This window comes from Ursus maritimus (assembly GCF_017311325.1).
Source record: "Ursus maritimus isolate PB19 chromosome X unlocalized genomic scaffold, ASM1731132v1 scaffold_X1, whole genome shotgun sequence".
NCBI lineage: Eukaryota > Metazoa > Chordata > Mammalia > Carnivora > Ursidae > Ursus > Ursus maritimus.
Genome location: NW_024423319.1, coordinates 2,259,561 through 2,271,441, shown reverse-complemented (window position 1 = coordinate 2,271,441; position 11,881 = coordinate 2,259,561). Strand labels below are relative to the sequence as shown.

At 54.5% G+C, this 11,881-nt stretch overlaps 1 protein-coding gene across 4 annotated transcripts in view; it reads right to left on the bottom strand.

Annotated features, from left to right (window-relative positions):
- CCNQ (cyclin Q) overlaps positions 1 to 9,745 on the bottom strand; it is a 13,517-nt gene extending 3,772 nt beyond the window's left edge. The window contains exons 1-5 of one of the 4 annotated variants that reach the window (XM_040627035.1): positions 9,507 to 9,645; positions 8,567 to 8,812; positions 6,901 to 7,084; positions 5,171 to 5,303; positions 2,950 to 3,177 (exon numbers count right to left, since the gene is read on the bottom strand). In XM_040627035.1, the coding sequence (XP_040482969.1) occupies positions 2,950 to 3,177; positions 5,171 to 5,303; positions 6,901 to 7,084; positions 8,567 to 8,585 (564 nt within the window). In that variant the 5' untranslated portion in view covers positions 8,586 to 8,812; positions 9,507 to 9,645. Of the gene's footprint in view, positions 1 to 2,949; positions 3,178 to 5,170; positions 5,304 to 6,900; positions 7,085 to 8,566; positions 8,813 to 8,898; positions 9,052 to 9,506 lie in introns of those variants that run through there. The other 3 variants (XM_040627028.1, XM_040627031.1, XM_040627039.1) reach the window with 3 other exon arrangements.
- Positions 9,746 to 11,881: the final 2,136 nt, after the last annotated feature.

Below are 11,881 nucleotides of genomic sequence, written 5' to 3'. Positions count from 1 at the left end.
AGGAGCCCTTATACGGCTCTTCTGAGTTCTGCGAGCCCTCCTAGTGAAGCATCGAGCCTGAGAGTATTCTTGGGGACCCCTGATGACACAGGAAATAAAAAGCAAAACAAGGAGATCTTGGTTAGATGCTGTGGCCCCCTGGGCCCAGGGGTTGCTGCCTGGGGAACCAAGGTACCAGTAAGGTCAAGACCTTGGGCCAAGCCAGGGCAAAAACTAGACCTGAGTCCACCCCCTCCATGGCCCCCAAAGAAAGCCAGAGCCCTCCATAAGCTACTGCCACAAGTAGGAAACAGTGGCCTAAAAATCCCAAGCCCTGGCTCATGAAGATCAGCCATCTCGCCCCAGACTCTAGGTAGAAAATCAATGCTTCCGAAATATAGGCTCGGGCTTGCTCGCCAAGGTCCACTACTTGTGTGTTGCTGGGGACCCCAAGCCAAGAAAAGACTGTTAAAAAGTAGTCCCAGGGGCGCCTGGGTGGCTCAGTCATTAAGCGTCTGCCTTCGGCTCAGGGCGTGACCCCAGAGTCCTGGGATCGAGCCCCACATCAGGCTCCTCCACTGGGAGCCTGCTTCTTCCTCTCCCACTCCCCCTGCTTGTGTTCCCTCTCTCGCTGGCTGTCTCTCTCTCTGTCAAATAAGTAAATAAAATCTAAAAAAAAAAAAAAAAAAAAAGTAGTCCCGGGGCCAAAAGGTGGAAGCAATCCAAGAGTCCACCCCTGGAGGAATGCACACACACAGTGCGGTCTGTCCGTACCACGGAACAGTATTCAGCCTTCATAAGGACAGACATTCTGACACCTGCTACAACACGCTACTGCTTCAGAGTCAGTGCCTCATCCAACCCGGAGGCCTCACGCAGCTTGGCACAAAGGCCTTCCTCGCCACGGTCTCACTCAAGTGCAGGCAAGCTTCTGGTGCAGAAGCACCTCATGCTCTCCCAAGGCTTCTGACCAGCATGGCAAAGCCCCAGCCCCTAGCAGACGAGGGACAACAGAGAGGCGGTTGCTGCAAGGAGTGGCAGTGGAGAGCAAGCGAGGAGGAAAAGTATTTCCCAACTCAGACGTCAGCGTCCAGGGCTGGGCAGGCAGGCGGTGGGGGGGGGGGGGGGGGGCATCACCCAGAGGCATTTATCATAAGGCAACTGGTCCTTGCACGTCACAAGCCCCCAAAGACCCCCAGATTCTGTATGCTCCTGGTGCATGTGGCCCAGAGCCAACCAGAAAAGGTGAAGAGCTAAGTGACTAGGAGTTTGCCACCCCACTCCTTCCCAGTCTTAACAATCACTGGAGAAGGCTGTGCTGCCCAGAAAGCGGGCTGGCAGTCGAACTGCTTCCCGGCACCCTCCTCCAGTGAGGGCCAGGAGTGGGAGGTGGAGGCGATAAGGCGGTGCCCGGGCAGGTTCAGGAGCAGGTGAAAAGAAAGGAGAGCAGAAAGGAAGACACACAGAGAAGAGGGCCAGACAATGGGATACAAGTGATGACATCGCAGACCCAAGCAGCCAAGAGACAGGGGCTACCATGCCCACCAAATGCCCTCAGAAAGCAGGGCCGGGAAGTGGCAGCCCCTTCTGCTACCACCCGCTTCCAACAGAGCAGGACACTATGGTCACATGATCTGGAAGTCCCTGAGAAGCCCCAGCACGGAGCAATACTTTCTGTCTCCACAGATCCCTTTCAACCCCTTGCTGCCAGAGGAGGTGCGTCTCACCGGAGACCAGGGCTGCAGATGTGTCTGCTCACAGATGCATGAGCACCTACTATGTGCCAGGTCTAGGCGCTGGACCTAGGGCAGCTGATAAAGCAGACAAGATCCCTGACCTCCCGGCACCTGCTATCTGGTTAGCTGCAGGGATTCGACAGACAATAAAGGACAAGAGAACAAACAGCAGGAGAAGCCAGGGGGTCTCCACAGAGGGCCAGCAGGCTGGGGGAGGAGCATCAGGAAAGGAGGAGCACCATGAGAGCCAAGAGCTGCAGGAACGGAGGGGGAGCCAGGAGCAGACCCAGAAGGGCACCCAGGGGGCACCCTCTGTTCAGGCAACAGATGACCCATTTTAGAAGACTTCTGGCCACTGGCAGTTTGCTGGGGAGGGAGGGTGCGCAAAAAGGAGAAACCTTCAGGTACCGCGAACGCTGCTTGCAGAGACCCTCCTGCAGGGCAAGGCCAGACAATGAGGTGTTATAAGAAAGGAACAGCAAACTAGACTCAGGTCTAATATAGGAAAGGGAAAACCAGAACTGATCTAAAATGCTATTGTGAGAAACAGTGGGGACTACTCAGAGAAAATCGACAGGACTGTGGAAGTCCTCGAGGGCAGCCTCTCCCCCAGACTCATGCTCTACAAACCATGCTGTGGATTCAGCAGGTCCAGGGGAGGCCGGCGAATCTTTCGATCATCAGCCTCATTATCTGCCATCTAGCCATCCGCCCACCCATCCATCTTCTGTCATCCATCTCTGTGTCCACCCCTCTACCCATCTGTCATCTATTGATCTATCTATCATCTATCTGCCTGTCCATTATCAATCCATCTTTTTAGAGGACTCCCTATACTTCTTCTGATGTGAATCCAAGTTTATTAACCTCCGATCTATAGCAAGCTCCTGCTCAATTCAATAAAAGTGCTTGGCTGAACTAAGTGACTCTCAACTGGGGTTGATCCCCACCCTGGGACACTTGGTAACGTCTGGAGACATTTCTGGTTGTCATGATGGGGCATCTACAGGGTAGCAAAGAATGGTCTTGCCACAGAGAATGATCTAGCCCCAAATGTCCACAGTGCCAAGGGGGAGAGCCCCTGCCTTAGACGATTATGACGGGGTACGTTCAAGCTTCAATATTCCTAAGTAGCCCATATCTTCCTTCACGGATAATTACTGCAAAGAAACACGGACAAGTCCTCAGGCAAAGGAAAGGGGAGACACACCAGCACACTGAGCAGTCACCTCACCTGCCACCACGGCTTCTCGGCCTCGGCCTCGGCGGGCACCTCAACCCCATAGGCCTGCAGGGCCAGGTGGAGCACCGCCACGGCTATGTGCTGAGCCCGGAACCGGAGGCACAGCCCCCCATGGTAGCTGTCCCGCAGCAGGGCCCAGGCAGTGACGGAAATGGGGGTCCTCTGCCAGCTGTAACGATTCAGCCAGTTCTTGAGGGAAATCAGGTAGTGGAGCAGGTACTGCAAAGACATACCAGTCAGCCAAATGGCCTTTGGGGCTCCAGCCCCCAAGACACCTGACTCCTCACTGTGAGGCACCATGCCCCCGCCCCACCACCCACCAGCCACTCTCCCCCTAAGCTGTCTCGACAGGAATAAAATACAAACTGGATCGAGTCATCTCTCTGTTCAAGCCCTCCAACTGCTCCCTGTGTCACTTCGAAAAAAGCCCCAGGGCCTTCCACTGGCCTCCAAGCCCTGCCCCGCCCCACCCTGCCCCACCCTCCCACCATGTTTGAACATGCCAAGCACGCGTCCCCTCCGGGCCTTGGCATTCACTGCTCCCTCTGCCTGAAATTGTCTCTTCCCCCAACCCAGTGCCCGTGTGCCCACCCACTCTCAACTCCTGGCTCAGCTCCTGGAACCTGCCCAAGCCTCTCTCAACGGCCACTCCTACCCCAGTCCCTCTCCATCACCTGGCCCTGCTCTAGCCGTCGTCAGAAATCATTCCGCATATCCCCTTGCCCAACTCAACATAAGCTCCAGAAATAGCGTCCTTATCTCCCAAACAGAACCCTGCACCCATGTGCCCAGCCTGAGGCCAGGGGCTGCCCGGAGACAGGACGCCTGCTTTCAGGAGGACTAAGACTGGCGACCGTGTTTTCCGGGAGTGCTGTCCTTGGCTGTAAACTCAATGGCTTTTCAGCTCAGCTGTCTGTCGTCTCCTGCTCTGGGAAGACAGCCCTTTGCTTGAACCGCCTGATCTACAAAGACACTGATAAACCCGCTCCACAGGCTTGAGCGCACATGCATGCAACTCCCGTACGCCCCAGATGGCGGGCTCATCGGCTGCCGTAGGCCCCGTCCCAACCTGACCTAAGGGGAAGGCTGCTAGACTCAAGGCAACGCTGAACCCCACTGCCCCCTTGGCAGATGCTGTTCCTCCTCAGACAGAGATCCAGGGCGGCTCCTGCCTTCCCCTGCATCATGCGACCAACCGTCCAACCGACCAGCCGGAAACACAACTATTTTAAAATCTCTACCAGGGCTTCCTGGGATTAGAAAGGCAGTTTGGAAGGGTGGGGTGAGATTATAAGGACCCCTGTTGGTGATGGGAGTTGTTTTGCATTTCAACTGTGGTGCAAGTAACAACGCAGCAACACCCAGAATCCTTGGCAGGGGAGGGGGCTGCCTCAGTGCCGAAACCCTGGCTGTCATATTGATAGGCGTTTTGTGAAATGTTTCCATTCGGGGAGACTGGGCAAAGGATCTCTGCATTATTCCCTCCGACTGCTTGTACATCTACGATTACCTCAATACAAATTTCAATTAGAAAAAAAAAAGAAATCCTGTTCACAACCCATATCCCAACCCCCTTGTCCCAAGCCCCCACTGTCCCACATCTTTCCCTGCAGGCCACCCTTCCAAACTGCCCACATGGGGGCCTGGGGCCCCCAAAGTATCACATCTAAGTGCTCTAAGGGTTTCACACGTCCCTTTTGCTGCCGTCAGAACCAGTTCTATTGGTACTTACGTGTTCCTAGCAGTTAAAAGTGGCCTACTTAACTTTGTGACTCAGCTTTTCTTCTGGGTTTCGAAGTGCAGCTGAGCTGCATGTGAGCTCTGAGGTAGAGCAGCGACTCTCGGGGACAGGAACTCTGGGGGGTCATGAAACCAGCCCTGCTTCCCTGTGGCTCACTGAGCACACAATCTATGTGGGTCACGGGATGTGCAAGGGCTTCAGAGTCACATGGATCCCGGCTTGTGGCCTCGGCCAAGCAGGCCGAGAGGCAGAAGCTGAAATTAGAACTGCCTGAGAAAATCCAGGGAGTAGGGACAAGAGAGGCCACGCAAGCCAGTCATGGTGTTCAGCCAGGAGCCCCGGTTCCGAGCTGCGGCTCTGCTCTTCCTCACATACCCCACATGTTCGTGAGGGTTCCGTGGGTGCACTTTCAGAATAAAAAACAAAAAGGTTCATGCCTCTAGAAACAGTTGCCAATTCCCCAGCAGGTACCTTGTGTGGGTGCTGGAAGGAGACTTGGAAACGCAGGACTCTCAGCATAAGGAGTTCGCACTGCACTATACTGTCCCGGAGCGCCCAGAAGCGGGAGTCCAGCTCCAAGGGTTCACTGCCTGGGTGAAAGTACCTGCACGGAGAAACAGCAATGCTTATAGCAGCCAGGGAGGTGTCCCTGAGGAGCCCCTCAAGTCACATGGTGTCCAGACACAAACTCCAGTGTTCTTCTGGCATAGATAGGGCCAGTTCTACTGATGTGTTTATAAGTCATTCTTCGTCTACATGCCTACAATATAGGATAAAAACAGTAACCAACAGAGAAAAAAAGCCAGCTTCTAGTTTCAGCTCTGATGGGCTGTCCCATATCACTCAGCAAGATGTCAAGTGTAAAGATGAGCTCTTTGCAACGGCTCCAGGAGAATTGGAAGCTCTAGCACATGGAACTGATAGCACTTCCCATTACAGTCAGCCTGGTCTCAGGGACAGGCTTTACCACCTGGGACAGCAGTGCCCAGGGCTCTTACTCTGGGCCCAAAGAAGGTACTGAAACATGTCATGCAGAAGAATAAATGTATGTCAGCTTTATGTTCCCAGATTGTCTTTCCTTTGTTCCAGATCCTTCTGTCCTTATTTACGCCATATATATCCACAACACTCCCACATACACATGATCACCAAGATGTAAGAGACGAGGACTCACACTCAACTGATCAAAATTCTCTGCCAATGACTCAGCCTTCCTAGTTCCTCACTCCTTTTGCAACTTCCCCACAGAACCCCACCCGGGTGCTCATGTCTAATTAGTGATGCACACAATTTCCCCTCTACCGGTCCTCCCTGCTGGGGACCTGGCAATTACAGGTGGACTCTAGTGGCCCTCCTTTGGTTCCCTCTCCAGTTTTTCTCTTAGCCTTTCACGACACACTGCGAACCTGTCATGCTTAGGGAGTAGGGAATGCTTTTTCCATTACCTGTTTATTAAAAGAGAAGCAAATTTATAAATAAATAAATAAATAAATAAATAAACAAACAAACAAACAAACAAATAAATAAATAAATAAAAGAGAAGCAGCACAAAACAGTTTTCTTTCCTAATGATTAGTTTCTAGAAAGGTTACACCATACTGCTAGTCAGTAACTTTCCACAAACTGCTTTCTCCTGGGCCCCCTGGGTCTCAGTGCAGCCTGGCTGGCTAGACCCCCATATCCTTCCTCAACAGGAACACGGCTGCTTAGGCCCAAGAGATGCTTGTTAGCAAATCTGACTTGGTTTCTCACACCATCTTAATAAAACAATTGCCCATCTGGGTCCACACCCTCCTCTGCATGGGAAGGTCCTATAGGTCCCACATAATACAACTGGTTCGATCCATCCTGCCCAAAACTCCAGACGAATCTTCTTTGACACATCTCTCCAAGCTCCCTGTGCTCTAGCCATGCTCCCCCCACCCCATGACTCCAGCTCCTCTACACTCCTTTGGGCCTTTGCAACTTCCCTTAATCTGGCCCCAGCTTCTCTTCCACTCACCCCATGGGTTTCCGACACCAGGCTCATTCCTGCCTTTGCTGCTAGTGCTTCTTGCCCTGGTTCAAGACCACCCCGGTGCTTCCTTCTGAGCTCGACCACTGGCACCTGGAGGTCAGGGCCCAGTGGGACCCTTCTCTGCCCTCCCATTTGGGTGCATACCAGTGAGTCCTCCCAAAGGCCTGGGCCTGGAAGCCATTACCTGTTGGACACATTGATGATGTCACGAGTGCGCAGGTGCTGTTCCTCCACTTTGCCGGCCAAATAAAGGGAAGACATGGCGACCAAGTAGGGGTCGTAGGCATCCAGGTTGATCTCGCAGAAGAACTTATGGTAAATGGTACAAGCAGTGGCAATAGGAATGGACTGCATCCCTAGCTTGACACCTACCAAGAGAAGGCGGACAAGAGAGTACCTCAGTCCAGTGCTCACCCTCTGCTAGAGCACGGGTGGGGCTGCTGGGTTGGGCCCTAAGGGTGTACAGCCCTGCTCAGACAAGACCAACAGCTTGGAGCCTAGCTGCCACGGCTGCTGAGTCTCTCACTGGGTCCTCTACCTGAGAGGTTTTGAGCCAGGCTTCTCAGATTCTGTGGGGCTAACATTGCTGTTCTCAAATGCAGTATCCCCTTCAGTAGCACTGCAGATTCCACACTTCTACCAAGCCCCCCTGGTCACACCCAAGCTATGGATCAGCAGACCACACTAGGAGAAGCAAGCCTTCAGACTAGTCCTCATTAGCACCTGGCATGTCAGCCTCTGCACAACATCATGGAAAGGACCACACTGTTGTGTGTCTATTTCTACCTTAGCAAGCATTTAACTAGAGGTCGCCCCCCACCCCCACAGCTCACCTAACAAAAATCCTGCCAAGATGACAGCAGGGGAAAAAGGCCTCTGAGCATCAAACAGACACCACAGAGTCCCAATGTTACAACTAAAGATTATGCTCAGCCCTGGCTTCCTTGTCTGACGGTTGAAAAAGGCAAGAAAAGCAAGCAGGGTGACTGCCAAAGGCAACTGCAGGCAGAGCAGAAAAAAAGCAACTTCTGTGGCCACCAACAGGCACCAGGGAAGAAGACTGACACAGAACTCAAAAACCAGAACACATGGTGGTTCGATTTAGGGGTTAAAGCCCACGCCCCACCCCACCTCTGGACAGCTCCTAAGGAAATCACTGCCTTGGGTAACAGAACCAATATAAATTCACAAGGACCAGAGTTAACAAGAGAAGGTTAAATGACATCCAATAGACTGAAAGAAGGTGGGGAACAACCAACAATCATTAAGATTATATTCAGTATCCTCTCCCTAAGGTGTTTTAGTTTCCTGGGGCTACTATAACGAATTACCACAAACTCAGTGGCTTCAAGCAACACTATTGTTTCTCTTAGAATCCTTGTGGTCAGGAGTCCGAAATGAGTCTTAGGGGGCTAAGTTCAAGGTGTGGGCAGGGTGGGTTCCTTCTGGAGCCTCTAGGGGAGAATGTTTCCTTGCCCTTTCCAGCTTCTAGAGGTGCCTGCAGTCTTTGGCTCATGGCCCCTTCCTCCCTCGTCAGTCAGGTGAAGCATCTTCTAACTCTGTTTCCCTCATTCCATGGCCTTCCACTCTTCCTGTCACTCCTGCCTTTCTCTTTAAGGATGTGATAGGTGTGACTATCCTGGGCCCAGTGAATAATCTAGGGTAGTTCCCCCATATCAAGATGCTTAATCCCATCTGCAAAATCTCCTCCACCACATGAGGTAACAGTCACAGGGTCACAGGTTTGGGGGATTAAGATGGGGACATCTTTGGAGGACCAGTGTTAGCCTCACACAGGGAGCAAAGGCATATGCAATACTTTTTATAAAGAAGTCCTCAGAGAGCGGTACCTGTAAGAGCTTTTAGCATTTCAAGGTTTAAACTTCAGTTACATAGGCAGTTCCCACATGGGACTCCTCATTCCCAGAGATGTCAAATACGGTGGTATAGCTGCACATGACCCTCCAAGCCCTGTTTTATGTAGCAAATCCTCAAAGGGCAGCACGCTGCCCTCGTTTACATGGACCCTCCAAGCGGATGCACGGCAGCATATGGGAGGCCACTGCCATCTTTCTTCATACCTTGTGCAACTCTTCCTGGAAATTAAATGTACAAATCACTGGGCTTAATGGTCCTGCATCACTTCCCCAGACTACTGACCTTGACTTGAAAGCGGACTCACCCAAACCCCGCTCCCACAGAGTGCGCACAAAGTAACAAAGATCGGAAGTAACCGTCTGCTCCGAGCGAGATACTATTGCCAGAGAGGGAAACAGTGTTTCTACAGGAATCCGATTCGCTTCATTGTCTCGCCTCGGGAGCAGGCGCGCCTAACACCTCTGTCGACATCCCGGCAGGGTTTTCAAAACGCGAGCTGTACCCTGCCTGGGTCCTCGGTGTGACGGGACCTCGCCGACAGGGCTCTTCACGAGCCTCACCAAAGGCGGACTCCGAAAGGCTCCGAGAGACCAAGTGCGCCGGGAGACAGGTGTGCCTGAAGGCGCGGTGGGCCACCAAGCCGCGGACCCTCGGATTCCGCCACCGTCTCGCTCGGGCCAGCCCCTTTCCACGTCCTCTCTTTGGGCCTGCGCGCCCGTCCGCGAGGTGGCAGTGACCGTGTCCTCCTCGCAGCTCAACGCCTAGCACACAGGGCGCGGCGGAAAGCAGAGGCCTGTACCCCTGAGCCGGGCCTCTTCCCCCTGGCCAGCCGCGCCACCTCCCCGTCCTGCGCGTCCCCTCCTCCGGGAAGTGGGTTACCGTAAGGCCGGCCCTCTCCCCAGCCGCGGTTACCTGCCTCCATGATGAACCTCGTCACTCGGAAGTGCACCCTCGCCTCGGGTGCTGGCCGCCCCTCGGCACCCCGCGCCGTGTCCCCTCCTCCGCAACTGTCCGGGCCAACGGCCTCCATGAGGCCCCGCCCCGAGGCCCCAGACCCCCCGCCGGAAGGAGAAGGGGCCCCAGCGCGAGGCGACCGGCTCCGGGGGTCCTCGCGGCGGGCGCGGCCACCCGCCCCGCCCCGCCGGCCCCCCGCCCCGCCCCTGTCCTCGCCGCCCCGCCTCCCAGCTCCCCGCCCTGGGGTATGGCGGGGAGAACCGCGCGGCTGCGCGCAGGCGCAGGCGCAGGCGCAGGCGCAAAGGCCGACTCGGCCGGGTGGTGGCTGGCGTGCGCCCGCCCTGCCCCGGCACATCGCTTGCCCCGCCCTTGAGAACTGACGCTGGGTCCCCGGGAGGCTTATGCCCCGCCCCCGAGAGCCGCAAGCCTATTACCGCGCAGCTGGAACTAGCTGGGCTCCTTCGCGAGGGCGCCGCGAAGTCACGGGCACCCCCAGGCATCTTAGCTGCAAGTCCCTGCGGTCCCACTAAAGAGTCGCTCCAGGCTGGTGGTCCAGCGTGGTTTAGGACAGGGAGAGCTGGTGGTGACTGCCAACCCCCGGGCGAAGGGCGCTTACCTGTGCTCTCGCTGAGTCGTCGGCGACTCCCACCAGGAGAAATCACGTGACTCAGTGTCAGTGTTCGTAAAAGCTGAATCCAGCTTTGCCAACGTCTCTAGACAGGTAGATGAAGCCCCGAAGGAAATGTGAGAAGAATGAGTGCATTATGGGGTTTTGGCGCTGGATTTTCCTCTGCATCCCTTGGTGATCTGGCTTCTGCTCACCTTCCCAGGCTGACACACATTAGGAGTTTAACAAATGAAATGAATGTTGTTGAATATCCAGCTCACAATGCCATTTCACACTTTGTTCTTGTGCCTTCCACAAGCAGGATATCGTGCGTCAGGCATTGGGGATATAGAGCACCAGAGGGACTCCCAAACTAAAGACGCAGTCATCTGGGTCATTCTGGTATCATCGGATAGTTGCTATGATTTGAGACTCGGGAACTTTGAGAGGAAAAGGCCACTGCTCCCAAGGTCTTCTGCCAGGGTGACTGGACCTCGGTGAGGATCCTGATGGCTCCACCTCCTGACCCACCCAGGACAGCCTGTCTCCTTCCACAGCTTCCCCATCCCTCTCCCAACCCAACTCCCCCAAAGTCTTTTCACCAAGCCAGCCGTGGTCGTTTCCTCTGCCTGCTGTAACAAGTGATCACAAAGTGAGGTACTTAAAACAACAGGAACTCATCCTCCCATAGCTCTGGGGACCAGAAGTGTGAGATCAAGGTGTCAAAAGGGCCGTTATCCCTCTGCAGGCTCTAGGGTACAATCCTTCCTTGCCTCTTCCAGCTGCTGATGGCCCCAGGTGTTCCTCCGCTCATGGCCACGTCACTGCAGTCTCTGCCTCTGTTCTCACGTGGCCTTCTCCTTTGTGTGTCTCTGTGTCTGTCCTGTTACTTGTCTCCACATTTAGGGCCCACTGGGGAAATCCAGGATGATCTCAACTTGAGATCCTTCGCTTCGTTACATATGCAAAGACCCTTTTGCCAATCCCAGTTTCCAGGGATTACAATATCGGGAGCTACCATCTGGCCCACAACACCAGCCACCAGCCAGAGTGAGCTTCCTAAAATGTAAGCCTGAACGGGCTCTGCCCCGCAGGACCCCTTCAACTCAGGAGAAAGCTGAGACCTTAGCCTGACATGCCAGTTCTCATGGAGTCACCCTGTCAACTGACCAGCCTCTGGTCTCACTTGGCCACTCATGGCAACACCCTTGAGAAACTCCCTGGAAGTTATAGTCTCCCACCTAAGGGTCTTCATACGAGCTCTGCCCAGTGAAGGGATTCCTGCCTCATACCCCTCTTCCCAGCTCCCTCTGTCTGAGACAAGGCACAGGCCCTCTGGACTGAGTACGTGTGTGTGTGTGTGTGTGTGTGTTTGAGTGTGCACGTGTGCCCATGTGCATGTGTGTGGAGGGACTCAGGGCCCCAAGGCCCCTGTGCAGCTAACACCTGTCATGCCTTGAGCACTCTGTCACTGTTGTCTGGCCCCCACCTGAAGCTGAAACCCAGAGCAGCAGCCTAAAGGGGCACACCACACACACACCCCTCCCCACACTCACATGCAAATGTACACACACATCAGGCATTGCCCCCCCACACACACATGCACATACCCAAATCATATCACTCTTCCCTGGGGTCCCTGGCCCAGTGGCCTGCCTGTCACCTCCCCATCCCCTCTGTTTGCCGGTTAAACAGCACAGCTTGAACTCCTCCTCCCCCCCCCCCC